Here is a 21,369-nt window from a genome sequence, read left to right as displayed (position 1 = left end):
AATATGTATACATAAGTATTATATAAGTATATGTATACATAAGTAATTATATACATATTATCATTTTATGTATATATAAATAATTATACTTGTAACTATATATATATAATTATAGTTATATATAATTATATTTATATAATATTATATAATTATTATAAATAATGTATGCATAATTATAATTATATATAATTACGTATGTATATTTATAATTATAATTACATAATGTTATATAATTAAATATGTATATATAATATGATAATTATAATTAAATATTGCATATGTAATAATTATATGTATGATTAAATCTATGTTGTGCATATGAAACGGCGTAATCGAATAGATCGAATCAATCGCCAGGCGTGTATACAAGCGGGATAAAAATCCTGGTGAGCGGGAGAAACCAGAAGACCCTAAAGAGAGAGTGAGGAGAGACGAGAGAGAGCGATAAGCAGACGGGCGCACTCCGTCCGTGAGCAAGCCAAGCGTTTCAGTCGTACAGAAACTTTCGACGAGGCAGGATCGCGCGCGCAAAACTCGGTCCGATTAATTATCATTTTGCGATGCGAGATTCGCCCGCGAGATTATCGTAGTACGCCACGTGATCGGCGATGGTGCGACGATTTTTGAATGAGACGACACGCGACGTTTTTACCAGAGAAAAACGCGTATCTTCGATTATGCAGCGACTGCCTTTGTGATTCATTCGGCGCTGGAGCCGAAGAAGAAGGCAGTCGCGCTCGTTTTTGAACGCATCACGCGCATTTTTTTAATCGAGAGTAATGTTTACCGTCAATCGATAGCTTATTTTTCAATTTTTTGTGATTTGTCTTAACTTAGGTGATCTCGTGTAATATATGAACTCTATTTTCTTGTCACGTCGAATTTTGTTACTTTGATCATCTGCGTCTGTATCTGTACGTGTTTTTTATAATAGAGAACTATATATAAATTGATATAAAAGAAATTATACATATGTAACGTGTCGAGTGCAATTTATAAATTGTGGAGGATGGAGTGAAAAATTAAATTATCGTGTCGAGAGATCTGATTGTCCGGTCGTTGAATCTTGATCAGTTGAAAGCAAGGTCGAATCTGCACTGGAGAAAGAAGCCAATTAATCTCGTTTAATGTGCACAAACAAGTTAATTAAACTACTCGTTAAGTCGAGCTCGAGATTTGACAGCTCTTTAAATGGAGCTGTGACAGGACCGTAATTAAGAAAAGGAAGAAGTTCCCTGTGCGTTCAATGAGAGAAGAGAGAGGGTAGAGTTATATCTTCATTAATTTAAAAGTACGTCTCCCTCTCTCCTTATATATGCCCTTTAATTAAATTTCAACTTTTCAATTCAGTTGTCACGCATATCTTTTCAAAAGTATAGTTTCTGTTTCCCAATACACTTTTCCACTAAATTTTTACCCATATCGAATTCTTTCTTATTCAAATTTAAATTTATCATTCTGTCAATACATATTTCTTTCACCTTTTTACGAGTGACAGTTTCTTTATGGCAACAATGGGGTGTCAAATTTGCTTTTCCTTTATATTTTCGAAGGTTTTCGAATATAAAGGCCCTTTGTATTTTGTTTCGGGCGGAAAAAAGTTTTGACACTTAAAGTTGTTTTGGATAAAGATGTTATTCACAGACAGAATGATTAAGTTAAAATGAAGCCGCTTGTTGAAAGATATTGCATCAAAACGTGCACTGTGTATATATTCATATGTAAATTTCATCTTTCTTATCTTGTGTGCCTTATGCTTTTTCAGGAAGCCTCGAGTTGATGTAAATCACCGCATGATGTACAACCGGTATCTCGGCATGTCGATCGACAGGCGGTGGATGACATACGACACGAGGGCAAGTTCGAAGTAGCATTTACGCGATTGTGGTTTCTCGAGGACAGAAAAATGCGTTGGATCCTGTTGTTGACATTAGTGCGTGCAATATGGTGCGCGCACGGCGCCTGCGAGCCGATCAGGATCGAGATGTGCCGCGGTCTCGGCTACAACGTCACCGTCATGCCGAATCTAGTCGGTCACGAGATCCAAGGCGACGCCGATTTCACTTTACAGACATTTAGCCCGCTCATTCAGTACGGATGCAGGTAAATTGCGTTTTTACAGAGTATCTACTCCCGGGTAAAACCTTGAAAACCTGGTATTCTCAGAGAATTTTGTTTTGAAACCTTGAAAAAGCAGAGAATTCTCATGAAATTTAATTGTGATTCAGGGAATTTTATGTGATTTTTTAATTGAACGGTCTATTTCAGCATCAAAATCTACAAGTTTCATAAAAAATTCAATGTTCAATTTTTTAATAGATAATATTTATTAGTACTTCTTATTTATTTAATTAATAATTTAATAAACAATTTAATAATTTAATAAATAATTTAAATAAATTAATATTCCTTAAGATGTTTATAATAAATTATTTTTTATTTTTACTTTATATTCTTGCATATATTTTTAGCGTTTAAATATATCCCACTTTATTATCGTTCAAATTAATTTTATAATTAATAAATCAATATTAAATGCTATAAAAACTGCACTCTTGCTAAACTAATGATTTTCCAATCGCATGAAAAAAACTATTGCATAACCAAAACGCTATACATAAATTTTTCACGTGCAAAAACTAAACATCAAAAAGAAATGTAAAAAATATAAATAAATTTGGAGCGAGGGATATGTTATGAAGCAATATTTCTTTATATTACTTTTTATCTTTATTGTATCTCAGCTACCTATACAACGGCATTAATGTATGCAATTTGTTGCAGCGCGCAATTGCATCTATTTCTGTGTTCGGTATATGCACCAATGTGTACCGAAAAGGTTCCCGCACCCATCGGACCTTGCCGAGGTCTATGCGAGCAAGTGCGAGCCCGTTGTTTTCCGGTGCTTCAGGGTTTCGGCTTCCCTTGGCCTGCTGCGTTAAATTGCTCCAAATTTCCACCGGAAAATAATCATCAACACATGTGTATGGAAGGACCGGGTGAACCAGGCCCAGCTAATCCTATCCAGGTATTTAACGATTTGATCAATTATATACGTATAAAAAAAATTATCCTGGCAATCGTCGTCTTGAGTTACGTCTAGATATAAATAAATAATTTCTTGTTTGTCTATTTAAGGCGGTGAGCGCCGGCAATGGACCCTGGGGCTGTTCTTGGTACGCCAAATCTGGATTATACATCTTCCTAAATCGTTCCGGGAGATGTGCCGCCGCTTGCGACGCCGACATTCTCTGGTCCCAAAAGGACAAGGGACTCACAGAAGCTTGGATGGCTGTATTCTCGACGGTATGCCTCGTCTCCGTCGTGATAGCCATCTTAACACTTCTAAAGCCGCGAAAACAACCTATACTGACCACTGTAGCAGGTAAGAATTTTCTTTCTGAAATAGAAACATTTTCACATTAAGTGACAGATTGTGGTCCTTTGCTTTGAACACTTGAATTTCACCTTAGAGATTAATGATGGGTTCGAGTGGCTTACAAGAAGATTTAAATTTGTTTTTACATGGTTCCTAGCTCTCTATAGGTCTGTTTTTTCAGCTCAGAATTTATCTTTTTCACTCCACATTGGAAGGACTACGATAAAATCTGAACTAGTGCGGCTGAAAAGAACAGACCTTATGATTTAGAAAAAAAACAGTATTTCAAGTAGACTCGCACCTGCATAAGATAGATTTAAACTCTTGTAAGCATCCTGTTTCGAATATTGCAGATACTAAATCTAAACTTCGAATACAACAATGTATTATCTTTAACATAATAAAAGAAATGTGTTTGCTTGCAGAACGTGCTATAATCTTCTTGACGGTCTGCCATACGGTGATTGCGATCGGTTACGTGATTCGATTGGCCGCTGGCCGGTTGAACGTCGCATGCACCCCCGCGATTCCACTGCATCCGCAGGAACAAATCGTCCTGACCCAACAGCAACAGCAGCAACAGTATCTCACGCAGGACGGTTTAGCCAATCCTTACTGCGCCGTCGTCTTTCTATTGCTCTATTATTTTGGAAACACTGCGATTGTTTGGTGAGTCTTTACATCTTCGCCTTATATATATATATTTTTTTGATTAACCATACGTAGGCTACTGTTTGAGATGACAAATCTTATCTTGAGATCTTTGAATTCGCCGCATCTATAAATAAACGCAAGGTGTTTTTGTTTTTATTTTTTCTTTTTGGCGTTGCTTCAATTGGCGAAGGTAGGAATTTTGCGGCAGGCTTTCCCCCATTGCCTCGATTTTAATTACGTACAGATGTGAGACTCGTATAACATGTTTCAAAGTTGTCGGTTGTTTCGGAGCGCCTTGTTGCACTCTCGGCAAGGCTGCATCCTCATCCGAGGTAGGGATAACAATCTGGCAACAGTGTTGACTCCCCTCGTGCCGCTAACGAGCCTCTGACTCCCATCTCGTCCCATCCCATCTCATCCCGTTTATGCTGAGAGGCTCATCTTAACTCGTCTAACGGGTGGCAGGAAGTAAAAAAATCGTACGTCCACCCGCGTTTTAAATCCATCGTGTTTGTACAAAATAGATTTATGCCTCGTTAGATTTACATGTCGATAAAGATCTCGATAAATCTTATGGAAAGTATCTCTCTAACGCGACACGAACATGTATTTTTTACTTGAAGATGATATCTTATGAGATCTTTAAATTGGAGTATTTGTGCTGTAAGAAAACAGTTTTGTGTGTGTGTGTGTGCAAATGATTATTCCTCAATTATTTACGTTTACATCGAATCATTGGTAATTTTGTAAATTCGATTCGAGGATTTTTCATCTATCTATGTGTTATTGGCACTTGGGGTTTTGTTCAATTCTTCCCTTTCTATATCTTTCTATAGAATATTTGTCTATAATCTCTTGTCTGAATCTAGTTTTAAATTTTTTACCTTCGTGTACCTTTTGATTTTTGAAATGAATCACCCGATATATAAGGTGGGTCGAAAGGAACCTTGTTGCCAGATATGCATGGAGTCAATGGCATTCCATCTTAGAGAAAGCAAGCTGCTTCGAGGCGGATAAAGAAAGCGCGAGAAAAGCAGAACGAGAGAGGAAGAGGGAGAGAGAAAGAGAAAGAGAGAGAAATGAAGGCGGGAGGGAAGGTGAACAAAGCGATGCTTCTCGGACCAAGCAAAGAGCAAGATGATTCACAATGCGTGGATGCAATTTGCGTGGTTGAGATTGTGTATGCAAATGAGTTTCGCGAAATTCGATCGTCTCGTCATATGAATCTTCGAATTTATGTGAATACTTAAGCATATGTAAAAAATTCAATTATATATAAATCTTTTGGAGATTTCCTTTCTTTCGCAAATTTCATCGTTTTCGAATCGATAATTATAGATTAGCATTTGTCAATTTTTTTCAACTTTTTAAAACCGTTTTTCACTTTACAATTATACATTTGTAGATTAAAAATGATGAAGAGGAATCAGTGCGATAGAGATAAAGTTACTTAAAAGAACTATCGCAGAGAGAATCCGACCCTGGACCCGAATACTTTTGTGCAGCCGTAGCAAACTGGTCATATATAGCGTACGGCCATAATTTACATCGAAAGAGCCGATAAACATCGCACCCTACGGACATGAAGCCACGAAGCCATGGACCCGTAGGACCCCTTGTACAACCCCCGCCATTGTCCTGTCTCTCCCTTTTCTCTATCACCCCCCTATCCGCATTAATTCTCCGTAACGTATGTCACCAAGTTACACACATATAAAAGCGTCGATTCCCAAGTTAATAAAATTATAGCCAATCGCTGAAGAGAATAGAAACGTAATTCAATGTTGAATTTGTAAACTTCGCTTTTATTAGAGTCTTTTATTTTATAATAATTTATGCATTAGTCAATTATTTCTGTGTGTGTATTAATTTATATTTATATTTTTTTTTCCTACAAAATTGCGCACAGATTTATGGCTTTTGAAATGAAAAATTGTTAATACATAAAGGACTTTCATCTTCGAAGAATCGAACCGGTAATTGACGTTGCTACGCCATTGACAAAGAGGAGATCGTACGGGCTCTCGTGGTAGTAGGTAGTCCAGCAGTTTCGTTTCCGTTTCTCTCTTTTCTCTCCCTTTTTCGTTCTCCCCTTCGCCTTCCCTTCTTCCTTCCCCCGATGCCCCAACAGTTTGACGGCCGTCTCAGGAACGAGGGGAAAAAGGACAAGTCGAAAGAGAGGCTCGAGGAAAGAGCTGATCCATCATCTCTCTCTCAATGCTCTGGCCTGGGCCTTAAAGCTTAAGGATCCGGATCCGAGAATTTCTCGATAATTTATCCGAGATAAGAGCTCTGCCCGGGAATGGTCGAGACCCGTCGAAGGCTCCGATAACAAGTCTCTGGCATTATTATCCCGCAGTTGGGTATTATCCTGCGAGGGAGAGACCTTTTTGTTCTTTTGTTCCTCATTTATAATATAAATACGATGCAGAAACATTAATAACGTATAAACGTGATACCAGTTGCGAGAAGTATTGATGAGACACGATTTTTTGCTCCGATCAGAATGACAATATAGTTCGAGGAAGACGTATTGTAAGCAGTACTTTGCAATTTTAACGACTTCGTCGCAAACTTATTTGCATTCTATTGTTATGTTTATACAAAGAGAGCTCTCTCTCTCTTTCTCTGGTTTATTATCATCGAAAGGATTCAAGAATCGCTTCTCGTAATCGCTCACGCGATTGTCAGCCCCGTCACATGGACATCTCTCGCAAAAGGGCCATATATGAGTTCGCGTGCATAAGCAGCCCCTTCCGTGTGGATGCATCGACACTGCGACGTTTAATTTTTTCCGAATTTCATTATTCAGGAAAAAAGGACGAAGCGAATCGACGAGGGAGAGAAAGGGTGAGAACGGAGGAAGAATGCGAGAGGATGAGGTACCTCGTCGTGCATAGAGGGCCCTGCGGGGTATATAATCAGCGAGATGAGATGAGAGGGGTACTAGCTACCTCTTGTTTGTTTTGTTAGTTAGCGAGTCGTTAGGTAGTCTCTCCCCTCCTTCTCTTCCACTTCTCGACTCGGAGTTGCACGGAAATTGTACGAGTGGTCGACCACCCAACCATGCGTACCAATGATTACCAGAAAGGAGGGAGTGAGGTATCTCGTGCCACGACTAATCGCTCTTATTACGCGTACTCTGATGAGATTAAGCTCGTTATTCCTCGCAAACGCATTAACCCCTTCTGTCAATGCATAATTTTTCACCTTTCCTTTCGTCAATAGGTCGGTTCTTCTTAGCTGAACTGGCTCCACTAGTTCAGAGTTTTTTTGTTACTCCACTTGTTGGAAGAGGAAAAAGATAAACTTCTACAAGTGCAGTCAGTTCAGCTAAAAAGAACAAATCTAATGCATATTGTACTGCGACCTTTTTTTAGCAGCTGCTGAGTATCGAACGTTTTTTCGTTATATTTTAGGAGATATTTAAAGGTCCTTTGTATTTTGTTTTGGACAAGTTCCAATATACATTTTTAATATTCAAAATTGCTGTGGGTACCTGGGTGCTCATATTCATTGAAGACAGAAGGGTTTAATCGTGCAAGATTGATGTGAAAATGCAAAGCAAGTCGTTTCTTTTTTATGTATATTTCAGTTTGTCTTCTACAACTAAACTTCTCAAAGTCCCTAAACTTCTATTAGATTCGGTATTCATCAGTAGCAAAGCGATTGCACCTGGCAAAGTGTCGATCATTCCTTCTCTTCCTTTTCTTTTTTATCGGCGTTCCGCAAATGCAAAAAGTCCGCGCGTGTGCACTACATCACATCCATTCATCACGACCGGAATTCGTCGGGCGAGTTTTTGCTTTTCCAACGCGATAAGTTAAAAGGGAATTACCGAATCTCTGCCGAATCTCTCTTCGCGCTAATCTCACAGTTTCATGGCTTCTCTTTATTCCTCCCATTTACGAGAAATAAAAAATCTCTCCTCCTGATAAATATATTAAAATTGACGTTTGTTTCTTCTTCTTACAAGAAAAAAATTGCTTGTCTTGAGATAAAAAATATTTATTATATTATCTACAATATTTTAGCATCATTTGAAAAATATATTTAAGACCAAGAGAAGACCAACCAGCACAACTTTCTCCGGTATGTCATGGCAAAGGTGTGAGATCCAACTACCTGTCCCGGTGGGTCTGCGTAGATCCGCGTGAAGAGACACGGCTACCGTTTGTCCACTTGGTAAATACTAGGCGGTCGCAAACACTCGAGAAGGTTGACTCGCCTTACGAGATACTGGTTTTCGGTGTATACATAGGATCCCGCACGAGAAAAAAAGAATCCAAAAAATCAAGATGACATTTCCGACAAATAAATATTTAACTTAGATTTTTATTAAACTTAAATTGTTAGCATCAACTAAGTATTTAGCTATTATGAATTACATTATTAATAATATATATATAATAATTTTTCTTTTATTTTATCTGATGCGTAGATAAAACATTCTTCAGAGCAACGAATTATTTCTTGTTCGCCGAGAATCCTTTTGGAGACTGGAATGAACCGTGGTTCGAAGATGCATGCTGGTCGCAAAGAGTGCCTCTTCTCTTCATGTATAATGTTGTATGCGTGCACGTGCAACTGCGATGTGTCGGCTATAATCCGTTTCTTCCAATAACCAGTCTGTCGAGAAAAAGAGAGAGAAGAAGAAGATGAAGAGAAAGAGAGAGAGAGGGAGCAGTTGCGGTGAAAAGCCGACTAATTAATCACGCGAGTCTTCGACAAGATCGAAAAGCAGCGCGAACAGGTCAAACGAGGCGCAAACACTCGCAAACATTCCATCTCGCTCTCGTGCTCATTCCACCGCATCCCTTTCTCATCCCTCTCTCTCTTGCGTGTCTTTCTTTTTTTCTTCTTTTATCCCGTGGTAAATTCTCTCTCGCAGGACCGTATAATCGACTCGAAGAGGCCTTCGAAGAAGTTTGCATTCGTCGACGAATTTTTTTTCGCGTCTCTTTCGCATTTTCTTTTTCTTTTATCCCTTAATCTAGCCTCCTGATGTACTCTTTGTAGTTTAACTTTCGAAATTGTAGGATAATTTAACGAATCTGTGTTCTCTTTCTTCCCTGCGAATAAATTTCTCCATGTTATTCGATACGATTCTGATCGCAGGTGGGTCGTGATATGCGCTTGGTGGTGCATAATGGCTAGAAAGTGGACGAAGATGACCGGCAACTGCAAGGAGGATGATTTAGGACAAGGATTCTCAACCATCGCCGCCGTCCTAGCTTGGGGTCTCCCAGCCGCACACACTATCGCTGTACTGGTTACAAGAGACGTCGACGCCGACGAGTTAACCGGTAAATTATAATTATCGCATCCTTCAACTCCTCCGTCAACGAACGACCAACAAAAAGCAACTTTAATTGTTAAAAACGTGCATCGGAATTTTTCTCCGCTCAAAACAAGATGCAAGGGATCTTGTATAGTTCTCGGAAACCTTCTAAAATATAACGGGAAAGTATGTGCGATATTCAGCAGCTGCTATAAAAAAATTGTCGCGGTGCAATGTGTTAAAAACACGCGGTTGGTACCCAGATATCGATAGACAGGTGAAAATTATGCGTTGACAGAAGGTATTAATTCTAGATTCTAGATTATCTGTAAAGAATATTTTTTCGAGCTTTCTCAGCCGACCTCTTATAATGTAGCAAGAATTATTTCTTAAATTATCGAGCTCGTATATAGAACCCCGGCGTTATTCGTCGATAGCGCGTTGGTCAGTCTCTAAGAAGAGTGCCTGTAAGGATTTTACGGCCACGCCTCGTTATACCGTTTGTTTTATGAGGTTGCCCATTGGCGTAGTTGAATCTGGTTGGATCCTCGCAGGAGATCCAACTCGATTCACCCGCACAAAATCTGGTCAGCGTCTCTGACAATTATTTATTTTTTTAAATCTTTACTCATCTCCCTGTTTATCTCTATATCTGCATCTGTCTTTATATATCCCCGTCATCTTCTCTCCATTTATCTTAATTCGAGCTTCAGCCTCAGCTGAAGCTATTTTATGCTAATACGCGCCGTTCTTCTCGTGTTTATGTTCTCGATAAGTTGTGCTCGAAGGCGATCAACAAGATTAGCATCTTTGAATTAAACGTCCAGTCTGCAGCAACCTATTTACGCACGCAATTTTCGATTATTTTTTTTATAATCGTTATTCTTGAATATAGAAATGAGTCCTCACATAAGTAAATATATAATGAATTAATGTAGTTAGTCATATTAGAGAGAGAGAGAGAATATTAATTATTTTTAGAATATTTATTATTAATTGAATTAATAAGATAATTACTTATATTAGAATAGCATAGTAACTTTTTTTAAATATTATTATATGTATTCTACATTTACTTTTCACTCACAATTGTTTTTATCTTAGCTCTTACTATATCTTTCAATCGTAAGGATAAAGAAAATTGGGTCGAATCTGTGGATCGCGGAAGGAATGTCAGCGATGTCTTCTCTTCACTCGTCAGTGTGTCTGATGATGATTCTCTGATGCGAAATAAAACTTTTCTCGGCACGTGAGAAGCACACAGGCCCAAGATTCTTTTCACATGTTCTCGAATAATTTTTTTTATTTTACAAATATTTAAATGTCTATCGTGAGGTGTCTGAAAGACACATTTAGACATAATGATAATACATGATATCTATATGAATATTCAGAGGTGTCATCCGAAACATGTCAGTGTAATATTCGCCGTTGAATCTGTCAAATTGAGTCAATTTGCTGGCAGCAAATTTTAAGAAAGTTAAACCATGGACGTAAAGGAGCAAACTCTCAGTTAGTCGAGATTCTTTCTTCGTATCCGTTTCCTTTTTCTAGACGACATTCAATGCAAATATCTTCAGACTTGCCCTGCAACTTGTCACTGTCTGCCGATAGGACCAAGAGGCTACTTTAAGACTTGAACCTTCACAAAAGATTCTAATCAGTAGACTCTTTACTCCTCTCCCTGAATCTTCATTTTGTAAATTAAATTTCTGAGAATTATTTTGTCAAGGAAATGAAAAAAAACTCGAATAGTTAGACGCTAAAAACTGTTAAAAAGCTTACTTATATTCAAGTGTAAATGTATTGTGATCGTTTTTTCTGACAAAACCCAAAACTTTTTGTAAGTGTTCTCACTCGCCGAGAAAATTTACGAGATATTTCTTTTTTGGAAGATAAACAATTCCGCTTTCATCAACGAAAAAAAACAGTCTTTTAAAACTAGACAATACTATGCACAAAAATGGCGTCATAAGATATTTTTTTTGATATTTTTTTCTACTGTTTTGTATATTATTGACATACAAGTTATTCAAATTTTTTTACTAGTCAACCTATTGAAGATATAGTTTAAAGAAAGGATCGAAACATTTAAATAGAAAGCGTTGCGCTTAATTTATGCGGTTGGCTCTTCCCTTAGCCTGTATTCATTTTAAATTTGTATTTGTATATTAGAGCCTTTTGATTTATTATATTCTTTTTCTGTTACAGCAAGTTGCTTCGTTGGTCAGCAGAACACGCAGTCTCTACTCGCCCTGGTGCTGGCTCCGCAATTCGCTTATCTATCATTCGGCATGACGTTTCTACTGGTGGGTTTAGCGTCGTTGACTCTACCACGACGTCCATCGGTGATGCCGGTAACATCGACGTCGGCGTCATCCTCGTCGGCGACAGCGGCGGCAACATCCACGACGACGACAGCAGTCTTGACAGCGTTAACGGGATCCCATGCTGCGAATCCACTGATGCGTCAGCAGCGCGAGATGTCCGGGAAGTCGTCCCCGGCCGAGATACACCGGCGACAGAAAGCGCTGTTGATCCGCGTCGGCATATTCGCCTGTCTTTATGGCGTCTTAATCATTTGCCTCGTCAGCACGACCTTCTACGAATGGTGGGGCAGGGAGACCTGGCTCCGAGCACCGGAACCATCCGCGGCCCCGCGGGTGCCCGCTCGACCCGTCTTGCAGTTCTTTATCCTGCGACTGGTGGTGACCCTCGGCGCCGGTATCCTGGCCTCCGCGTGGATCTGGTGGCCGGAAGTGGCGAGCGTGTGTCGCAGACTGTCGCGCTGCAAACAGCCGCCGTACAAGTGTTATCCGGTGTCTGTCGTGCATTGTTACAACCCCAACACTAATTCCGTACCTCGTCAGATTCATCACCTCAGTCATCTGACACCACCGCAGCATCCCCTGTTGCATCAACATGCCATAGCGAATTCGCAAATGAATCCGCATAGAAACTATAAGAAGTATCGAAAGCATCGGAAACATCATTCCGGCAGCGAGACACAAGTTTGAACGAAAATTGCAATTGTTCTCATTATTAGTCGTCACAAAGTGCCTTATCCCTTCTGTTGATGAACAGGTATCTGGATACTCAAAGCAACTTTTACATGTTAAAAAAGTGTTGGAATTTTTTTCTTCAAAAGGAAATATAAGAGGTCTTTGTATTCAGAAACCTCTTAAAATATAATGAAAAAAGGTTCAAGAAATTTAAAGAAATTTTGCAATGTATTAAACGAAGTTGATGTATCCAGATACTCATACATTAATGGAAAAGTGCATGAACTTATATATGGACTTATAAAGGTGAATAGTTATGCATTGACAGAAGGGTTAAACATGTATTTAGCCTATATATAATACGTAGAAGTGATAATGTAATAATTTTTGCCTGCCAATTTCTCACTGTGTATGCGTAAAAAAAGTCATTTATTCTAATTTAAGTTATTTCTATTACGCATTATTCATTTCATAGTCTTTCATTAAATTCATTCTATTTGCTCCACATTTAATAACGTGACAAATTTACTTTGACGTTTCTCTTCCTCTAATTACGATAAAATTGTGTAACAAAGAAGAGATAAATTTTTACGGATTTATTGGAAAATTCAAGTTACATTACTAAATTATACCATAAATGATGCATCTCTTTACGCGTTTAGATACGCCATTGAATTTCTTTGCTGAAACACTCGTGGAGAGAAATGAGAGAACAGTGGAGGATGCTAAATTTAAACCTCGAAGAATAGTCGGAGGGGAAGAATGCATCCCTTTCGGTTTCCCGCACGTGCAACACACCGTCATTGTGTAAATGCATATGTATATAAAACATCGCGCATAAATCTCATATGAAGATCGATCGCATCTTGATTCTGTGATGTATAATTTTCGACCACGGTTCAACCTTTAATCCGTTGTTAGAAAATTAAATTCTATTCCATGTATAGAGTTTATTTCATTATATTCATATGCCAGATCTTTGTTCTGAAAACATTAGATTTTTATCATATTACATGAGAAAAAAATATTAAAAAATAGAAACGAACGATATGATGTGATAATGACAAAATTATTCGATTGATCGTCCAATATGTAATATAGAATAGATATTTTATAAAAAAATATATATATATTTTTCTTTTTATAAAATAATTGTATAAAATATCAATAATTTTTTTCTCCTTTCCCTAGTTATGTTAAGGATTTGAAAGAGAATTCAAAATTATTTATTTTTTATACTTTTGCAATTTGAAATTGTGTAACATAAATTTTTAAAAGCATCTATATTGTGTATTGCATGAGTATTTCTGTCAAATCATTGTTATTTTGTTAATATTATTAAATTGTTAGATTGCAATTCTCTTAAGCTTAAAATATGAATATTTAAATGAAGAAGTAGTAATCAAATGAATAATATAATTTAATTTGTATGTATGAAATACATAAAAACGAAATAAAATTTGATATAATTTTAAATAATGGCGCCATTAATACGTCACTGTTTCGTCATTATGTTGCGCATGCGCAAAAGACAAAAGGAAGATTGAGCAGGATACACGAGAGTACATACATGTTTGTAAAAGATCTTATTTTATTTTAAATAAGCATTTTTAAAAAATAGTAGTGTTTTTGTGTTCTATGAAAGACTGATATTTACATAAAAAAAGAAAAAAGAAAGGAATATTTATATTCTCTACAGCCGAGACAGGAGATTAAAATATAAAATTTGAGGTTATATGTAATCTGATGTAAAAGAGAAAGCATATCTTTTGATTAATAATATTATTTATTATAATATTATATAATAATAAAAAGAAGGCTAGGAGAAAGAAAGAAATTTGTATTATCGAGGTATAAAATTCGAGGTTTTGTCGTAAACGTGTTATAAAGAGAAAAAAACTTTTGATAAATAATATTATTCAGGAGGAAAATTCGAATATTTTACGTTGACAAATCTGCTGAGAAAACATGGATGTTGATTTTGAGGAACTTTCACACGACACAGCTATAATCGCTAGGTTGCAACAGTTCAGCGAAGCAGCCTTCAAAGTCAAGGATGTAGTGGATTCTTTCAGCGATCCTTCACTGTACGAAAAACTGTCCAATGTCAATAAGATTAAATACAATTTGTTATTATCTTACAGTCTCAACAGTCTATTTTGGATGTACTTACGAGCTAAAGGTACTCAAAGATTGTGATTTCTAAAGCATGAGAAAAGTATCAATTTATATTTAAAAGAAAAGTAAGAATTTACATTTAATTTAATACCATTAAATTTTGCAGGGATTGATCCGTCAAAGCATCGAATCAGATCAGAGAACGAGAGATTGAAAAAAGCAATGATGCGAGCAAAGCAAATACATGATAGACACACACTTATGCCTCGCATCAACAAGGATGCTGCTAAGAGATTTGTGAAAAACAGTTTGTGGGAGTTAAAGCAAAAAAAAACAGAGGATGCAGAGAAAAAAACTGATAAGACTGCAGAAGATTCTTCACCTACGTAAATGTATATTTTATTACATTTTTGTACATTATATATTTATGGACCATAAAGCATAAACATACTATTTTGACATGGAGTTAGAGTCATAATTTGTTATTAATAACTTATTCATTTGTCTCTCGCAACATACATATATAATATATATAATCAAACTTATTTAAAAGGTAGCTATAAATTAAATCACACATTACTGAAATTATAAGAGTTTAACAATATTTGGCAAGCAAAAAACTTGATACAAAAAAGTTGCTTATAAATTTAAGACATGTATCTATGTGCATACATATAATTATTTATATATTTATTATTTTATTTTTCTATTATGAGAAATTGGACATTCTCATAGTTTTTAAATTATTATCTATAATTATGTATATAATAATATGATGTAATATAATTATGGATCGATATTACCGGCATATAAAATATATAAACGGATTTTTCTTTTTTAAAGAATTATGATTTGCAGTAATATTATATCAACAGATTAGGACATTAAATATATTCAGAATACTATCCACCAATCACAAGTATTTAAACTCGAACAGAACCGAGTCTACCCGAAAAGAACCGAATACATTGCATCCTGTTTTTACATATCTATATATTTTGTGTCTATGGTTTTGAGATGATACAGCAATTTTATAATCAATAGTTTACAACAGCTGGTTGACAACCATCTGGTTCATAAGAAAGAAACATAAAATTAACAGAATATAACGCAATTTATTTCACCTTTTGTTCGAACATAACATTCATAAATTCTTTTTAGAACCATTGAGCATGATTCACGAACATCTAGATATCTGATTCGAAATAAGAATCTCTACGAGTTTTCTAAAAATCCATAGATTTATATTTTATTTATTTCTTTATATATGATTTTATTATAATTTTATTTAAAATTATTTTATATATTATATAATTTCTATAATTATTTTATTTATATAACTTATACATAATTTTATTTATCATTATTTTATATATAATTTCTATAATTATTTTATTTATATATTATTTACAATATTAATTTTCTCATTCATTTTATTTGTGTATAATTCATATATACGATTTTATTAAAAATTTACGGATGAATGACAGCCAATCGCGAGCCCTGCCTGACATTGGACGCGACGTCATCGCGCCAGATGTCTCCAGCGTCGACGCCGCCTCGCGGCGACCGGCGAGAGACCGTCCGTGCGGTCAACGTTGTGAACCCCTAATACGGATCCCGTGGTGCGCAGGCGCAACACGACCTTCTGGTTAAGTATCCATTTTGATCACATGTGAGTATTCCCGATCTTGTTCTCGCTTTCGGCTTCGACTAATGGTGCTAATTTCACGATCGGCCGGCAGAACATTGAAAATACGCGGGTGATCGCCGTGCCGGTTCGTATTTCATCGAGCAACGAGGCGCCCGGGCCGGGGTTTAAACCCACCAAACGCGATTATCGGCGCCGAAGGTGCAATGTGGCTCGCTCGCCTTCGATCGCCCTTTCCGTGTTCACCGCGCGATTTCTTCCCCGTTCGCACGTGCGCGAAACATCTCGCGTTCCGCATCGGGCATCTGTCAAATGACGGCTCGAGGGCCACGAGAGCTGTCAGTTAACGCGAGCTCGACGCAAACATTTCGCGAATTCCGCGAATATCTCATCGCGCGAAGACGTCTTTGGTTAGCCGCGCGCTCCAATCGGCCACCTCCTCCGATCCACCTCCTCTCTCTCGCGGAAACCTTCCGCGACGACGCGCCACGTGGTCACCCGCTGCTCGCCCCCCGGGTGTAACCGCGTCGATCTTAATGGATTTTCGTGCATACGAAATTAGATTTGTTACGTTTTGAATACAAGATTTCCTCCTGGAGGAGATTCATTGTTACGTCAAAATATTGCTCTTCCTAGAAAGTTCGGAATATTCGGCTAAGGTTGCTCGGATTAATAATATAGCTGTAGAACTATTTAAATTGTTGTCTATATCTCATCAGCGATGAGCTGCTGCTAGCTTTTTTTAGAGTATTATTTTTGGGGAGGATAAAATGGAAGAAATTATGAATCTTTGGGAGAAACTGATGAGAAACTTATTGAAACTTTTTCTGTTTTGCACGCAGATATCTATAAAATAACTATGGCTGACATTGAGGATACCCACTTCGAGACTGGAGACTCAGGAGCCTCAGTGACATACCCTATGCAGTGCTCAGCACTGCGCAAAAATGGTTTTGTCATGTTAAAGTCTCGTCCCTGCAAAATTGTAGAAATGTCGACTTCTAAAACCGGCAAGCATGGTCATGCCAAGGTTCATTTAGTAGGTATCGATATATTTACCTCCAAAAAATATGAGGATATCTGTCCCTCTACACACAATATGGATGTGCCGTTTGTCAAACGGGAAGACTATCAGGTAAAATTACCCCTTTCGATCTCTTCTGTATTAAGCTAGACTATAGAAAATTATTTAGCTTAAATTCGAGTTTATTTTTTATATATATTTCAAAATCTTCATCTAGTCTTGAGACTATAAATAATTGTACATTATTTTTTCATGTTTATATAAATGTATATTAATATTATTGTATTCTTTTTCTTTATTTCTCTGGTATCTTGACAATTTTGCTGACAGTACATAAAATTTCAGTTTAAATCAAATAGACTATTTTAAAATTGAGTTATTTTTATAACATAGACAATGTAAAAACATTACAATTGTTTTGCGACAGCTTACAGATATATCTGACGATGGCTATCTTTGTCTGATGGCTGATAATGGAGAACTGCGCGAAGATCTCAAGATACCTGATGGTGATTTGGGAACGCAGCTACGTGCTGATTTTGAGTCTGGGAAAGAACTACTTGTAAGTACATTTTTATGTGTGATATATGTATGAATTATGCTTGTCATTAACATATTATTTACATATTGCACATTCAGCAATAATCAATATTCATTAATATTGCAATATTATTTAAAGTGTTTTGAACATTGTTGAATTGTATTAGGACATGTATAAGATTTTATAAAAGATCTATAGATGAGTAATTTATCTTTAAAATACTTGAAAAACATTATGCATTTTTAATTGTCAGAAAAAATATATTAATTTATCCAAAATCTAATATAATTTATGTAATATTATTAACAATGTCTGCTAAGAATAGATAATTTTCAGATTGTGTTTATGAGACATTTTTATAGTATTAGAAAGTAAAATCTGATCTATCAATTTCTATTATAGTAACTATACCAATTAATACAGCGTTACAGCTATTTACAAAAGTTTATGCAATTTCTAAATGTTCTTTTAGTCTTAAAGGGATGCTGGAGTGACTTGAGAAGTCAGTTGTTTTTTTCTTTTTTTATCAACAAAATATGAGGTTAAATAAATTATAAATCTATTTCTTGGCTATATGAACTGTTTTTTACTTAAAATTAGAATGCTTTGCCCTTTGTTAATATTAATATTATACTTTAATTTGTACAGGAGAAAGATTTATCAATCTGTATAGTCTCATATTTATTGATTACAGAATTATGAATTCTTATTCTGTAATCAAGAAATATGAGACTATACAGATTGATAAATCTTTCTCCTGTACAAATTAAAGTATTAATATTAACAAAGGGCAAAGCGTTCTAATTTTAAGTAAAAAACAGTTCATATAGCCAAGAAATAGATTTATAATTTATTTAACCTCATATGTTGTTGATAAAAAAAGAAAAAAACAACTGACTTTTCAAGTCACTTCAGCATCCCCTTAACATATATATTTTTTTGTTCTGATGTACAATCATTGTTATTGTGCTTAAGAAATTAAAATCAATCTAATGTTTTCTGCTTATTGATGTTTTATGTAAAAAATGCTATCAAAGAAAAATTATTTTTTCTCTAAAACTTTAGAACCACACTAAGTGTGTCTTTGTTGGATGTGTAAAATTATATTTCATTTTTCAGTGCACCGTACTCAAGGCATGCGGCGAGGAGGTAGTAATCGCCGTCAAAAACAACACCTCCCTCGACAAATAATTGTGTTCAGCCCGACAACTACGACGACAAAAAGCCCAATATACATTCGAGCAAAAACCACCCGCTTAGCCAATCAATTGATACCTTTACCATTGGTCAAACAGGATAAACAAAAATAATAAATCTATAGGAAGATGATGAAGAGAGTAGAAGAGCGCGAAAGATAAAAGAAAAGAGCGAGAGAAAGAGAGAGAGAAATAAAAAAGCAAAACAAAAGCAAATAAAACGGGCTAGCAATTCCTAACAACAACAACGCGCCAATGCGAAAAACGACTTTTATCGAAGTAACATCTGCTTACTTAATTATTATTCAACAATATTTAAATGAACAAATCCGGGAAAAAAGCGAGAACTGTGTATACGTACGCTCAGTTCTATATTACATGTAATACCATACACAGACGATACAGATCAACAGCGCAGTAATATGTGCGCATATATACACACAAAATATTTACACTTATACTTACACATCCACACACGCGTTGTTTGTTATAAATAACAAGAAAGTGGCGATACACAACTTCAGCAAACGATTGATTGAAAAATAAAAACTGAGAAGCCTTGACACATCCTGGACCTTTTTTTTAAGAATAGAGAGAAAGAAATTATTTACAACAGCTTTGTAACTTATTACACTTATATGTGTGAGTGAGAGAGAATATATGAGAAAATGAGAGAGAGCAAGAGAGAGAGAGAGAGAGAGAGAGAAAATTGTTGGAGACCAATACGAAGAGGTCGTGGGAAAAAAGGACTTTAAAGTCTTTAACGCGCGCGCGCGGAACAATTTTTCATGGAATGCTAGCGATGTCCGACACAAAGCAGCTCACTTCAAGCATCTTTCCTGATGATCGATTTATAATGATTATAGACAAAGACTGGCGTTTCGCTATACAGAATTTGTATACTTATGTAAGATTTCTCAAGATTTCTTTTTTCTTTTTTTTCCGTTGAAAGAACTCGAGATTTTTAGGTCTAATGAAATTTAACTAAGCACAAAATTTGAAAATTTCTGATGCTTGATCTTGTCTAAGAAATCTGAAAGGTTTACAAATTTCGTATTTCATCTTCCAAGAGTTGAAAAAAAATTCATTATGAATTAAACAAACTCAAAATTATGATATCCAAGGATATTAAAATACGATATATGTAGACCTCTAAATCCAAGAACGCTGAGATCACGCAAATTAACATTTCGCGTGCTTTGATATGGCCGGTGCGACGCAATGCGATATCGTCATGTTCAGGAGACTGTAATTGGCTTATGACTGCTCAGAAAACTTTATTACATTTTGTTGTAATATCTCGTTTTAATAAACATTTTTCAGAACAGGTTACACGAGCCGCTTTTACTCGACGAGATAATTATCTAATCTTTTAATTAAACGGCGTAATACTAAAAAACGGATATTACAATTAGTAAGAAAAAAAGAAGAAAAGAAAACTGAGTGGAAGATCCTTGTGTGAACTTGCAAATGTGCGTAAAGAATCTTTCCCTTAGATCCTTTCCATCTCGTGTCATCGTTTGTATAAAGAGAAAATTGTTCCGAAGGTGCAGTCTGAATGATTAGAAATAATTATAAGCAGATAATTAACTACAAGAGTGTATAATCACTGTTATCACTGGAAGGTATACGTTTTTTTCTCCCTTCTATAGAAGATAATTTTATCACTTGTAATTTGTTCGATTTGGGGTCTTCGCAACATTCACATTTTATTTATTTATTTATTTTTTTTTAGTAAAATCTTTACTATTTAATAAAGCAAAATTCTGAATCTTTTTGAATTTTTTTTCTATGACATTCAGATTGCTTATAATTTACTACAAGAATCCTGCATCTTCGAGCTTTGCATTAGGATTATAGTTTCAAATGTTCCTAGCGATTATAAATCAAACATTTAATAAAGTTTCTTTATTTAATAAATAGATACGAAGACCCCAAATCGTCAAATGTTTATAAATTCCGATATCAACAATTATCTTCTCTTTTATTTATTAAAACTATATATTATATATTGTATAATTTTTTCAATTTATTATAAAAAGGGATCCGAAAAAACGCGCCTTCCTTGATGACTTTGATTTCTTTGCGACAACATTAAAAATCGAAAACTCATCTATTATAATCGAAATAAACAAAATATCGAATAATTAATTGATATGAGAAATAAATCAGCGTCTGTAATCTATGTGTGCTATGTTGGACCAGGTTCATAATTCTTTCGATTGTTAACTCTATAACCGAAAGAGGAATCAATTAAAAAGAAATAACAAAAAAATAATATAGAAATAGTAAAAAATATTCACACAAAAAAAGGAATGATGTGTGGTGATGTCTTTTTCTTTTTCAGTTGTTTCTTAGACTGACTCGCCCGCACACTGCCATTATTCAAAATTTGAAAAAAAAAAGAAAATGTTAAATTATATCTCATCAAATTAATACATGTAATAGTAGAATAATTTATATGGGTAATCGGGGGTGATGTGTAATTATCAACAGTGTAAAAAAAAGGCACTAACGTAAAAA

General features: G+C 35.7%; 3 protein-coding genes and 1 long non-coding RNA gene across 8 annotated transcripts; 3 read left to right on the top strand and 1 right to left on the bottom strand.

Moving 5' to 3' along the window:
- The first annotated feature begins 182 nt into the window (after positions 1-182).
- Positions 183-13,416, top strand: LOC114943422 (frizzled-4-like). Of its 2 annotated transcripts, none has more exons than XM_029319036.2 (7): positions 183-1,263; positions 1,766-2,103; positions 2,785-3,028; positions 3,139-3,385; positions 3,805-4,048; positions 9,152-9,339; positions 11,526-13,416. In XM_029319036.2, the coding sequence occupies exons 2-7, from the start codon at positions 1,907-1,909 to the stop codon at positions 12,329-12,331; spliced, it is 1,926 nt and encodes a 641-aa protein (XP_029174869.1). In that variant the 5' UTR covers positions 183-1,263; positions 1,766-1,906; the 3' UTR covers positions 12,332-13,416. The 2 variants fall into 2 exon arrangements, with proteins under 2 accessions (XP_029174869.1, XP_029174868.1); XM_029319035.2 differs by having other exon boundaries at positions 183-1,291.
- On the bottom strand, positions 3,861-4,388 carry LOC146722098 (uncharacterized). Its single transcript, XR_014925341.1, has 2 exons — positions 4,276-4,388; positions 3,861-4,157 (listed from the first exon to the last, which is right to left on the bottom strand). It is a non-coding gene; the product is annotated as an uncharacterized LOC146722098 (long non-coding RNA).
- Positions 13,417-13,838: 422 nt separating the features above from the next.
- On the top strand, positions 13,839-14,899 carry LOC114943419 (nuclear nucleic acid-binding protein C1D). Of its 2 annotated transcripts, none has more exons than XM_029319033.1 (3): positions 13,839-13,888; positions 14,240-14,498; positions 14,601-14,899. In XM_029319033.1, the coding sequence occupies exons 2-3, from the start codon at positions 14,285-14,287 to the stop codon at positions 14,822-14,824; spliced, it is 438 nt and encodes a 145-aa protein (XP_029174866.1). In that variant the 5' UTR covers positions 13,839-13,888; positions 14,240-14,284; the 3' UTR covers positions 14,825-14,899. The 2 variants fall into 2 exon arrangements, with proteins under 2 accessions (XP_029174866.1, XP_029174865.1); XM_029319032.2 differs by having other exon boundaries at positions 13,847-14,167.
- A 1,145-nt stretch (positions 14,900-16,044) lies between these two features.
- Positions 16,045-21,031, top strand: eEF5 (eukaryotic translation elongation factor 5). 3 transcript variants are annotated; one of them, XM_029318995.2, is made up of 4 exons: positions 16,045-16,109; positions 16,928-17,220; positions 17,537-17,671; positions 18,770-21,031. In XM_029318995.2, the coding sequence occupies exons 2-4, from the start codon at positions 16,945-16,947 to the stop codon at positions 18,839-18,841; spliced, it is 483 nt and encodes a 160-aa protein (XP_029174828.1). In that variant the 5' UTR covers positions 16,045-16,109; positions 16,928-16,944; the 3' UTR covers positions 18,842-21,031. The 3 variants fall into 3 exon arrangements, with proteins under 3 accessions (XP_029174828.1, XP_029174827.1, XP_029174829.1); XM_029318994.2 differs by lacking the exon at positions 16,045-16,109 and adding an exon at positions 16,116-16,212; XM_029318996.2 differs by lacking the exon at positions 16,045-16,109 and adding an exon at positions 16,593-16,744.
- The last annotated feature ends 338 nt before the right edge of the window (positions 21,032-21,369 follow it).

Source organism: Nylanderia fulva, unplaced genomic scaffold, assembly GCF_048542155.1.
Source record: "Nylanderia fulva isolate GAGA-0341 unplaced genomic scaffold, ASM4854215v1 Scaffold37, whole genome shotgun sequence".
NCBI classification, from domain to species: Eukaryota; Metazoa; Arthropoda; class Insecta; order Hymenoptera; family Formicidae; genus Nylanderia; species Nylanderia fulva.
Note: the sequence above shows the minus strand (reverse complement) of the source record. Positions and strands in the feature narration are given on the sequence as shown.

Coding starts and splice junctions, on each gene's coding strand:
- LOC114943422 (XM_029319036.2), top strand. CDS start 1,907: ATGCGTTGGATCCTGTTGTTGACATTAGTGCGTGCAATATGGTGCGCG. Junction 3,386..3,804: donor TATACTGACCACTGTAGCAG/GTAAGAATTTTC, acceptor GTTTGCTTGCAG/AACGTGCTATAATCTTCTTG. Junction 4,049..9,151: donor GGAAACACTGCGATTGTTTG/GTGAGTCTTTAC, acceptor TTCTGATCGCAG/GTGGGTCGTGATATGCGCTT.
- eEF5 (XM_029318995.2), top strand. CDS start 16,945: ATGGCTGACATTGAGGATACCCACTTCGAGACTGGAGACTCAGGAGCC. Junction 17,221..17,536: donor TCAAACGGGAAGACTATCAG/GTAAAATTACCC, acceptor GTTTTGCGACAG/CTTACAGATATATCTGACGA. Junction 17,672..18,769: donor AGTCTGGGAAAGAACTACTT/GTAAGTACATTT, acceptor TTCATTTTTCAG/TGCACCGTACTCAAGGCATG.
- LOC114943419 (XM_029319033.1), top strand. CDS start 14,285: ATGGATGTTGATTTTGAGGAACTTTCACACGACACAGCTATAATCGCT. Junction 14,499..14,600: donor GATGTACTTACGAGCTAAAG/GTACTCAAAGAT, acceptor TAAATTTTGCAG/GGATTGATCCGTCAAAGCAT.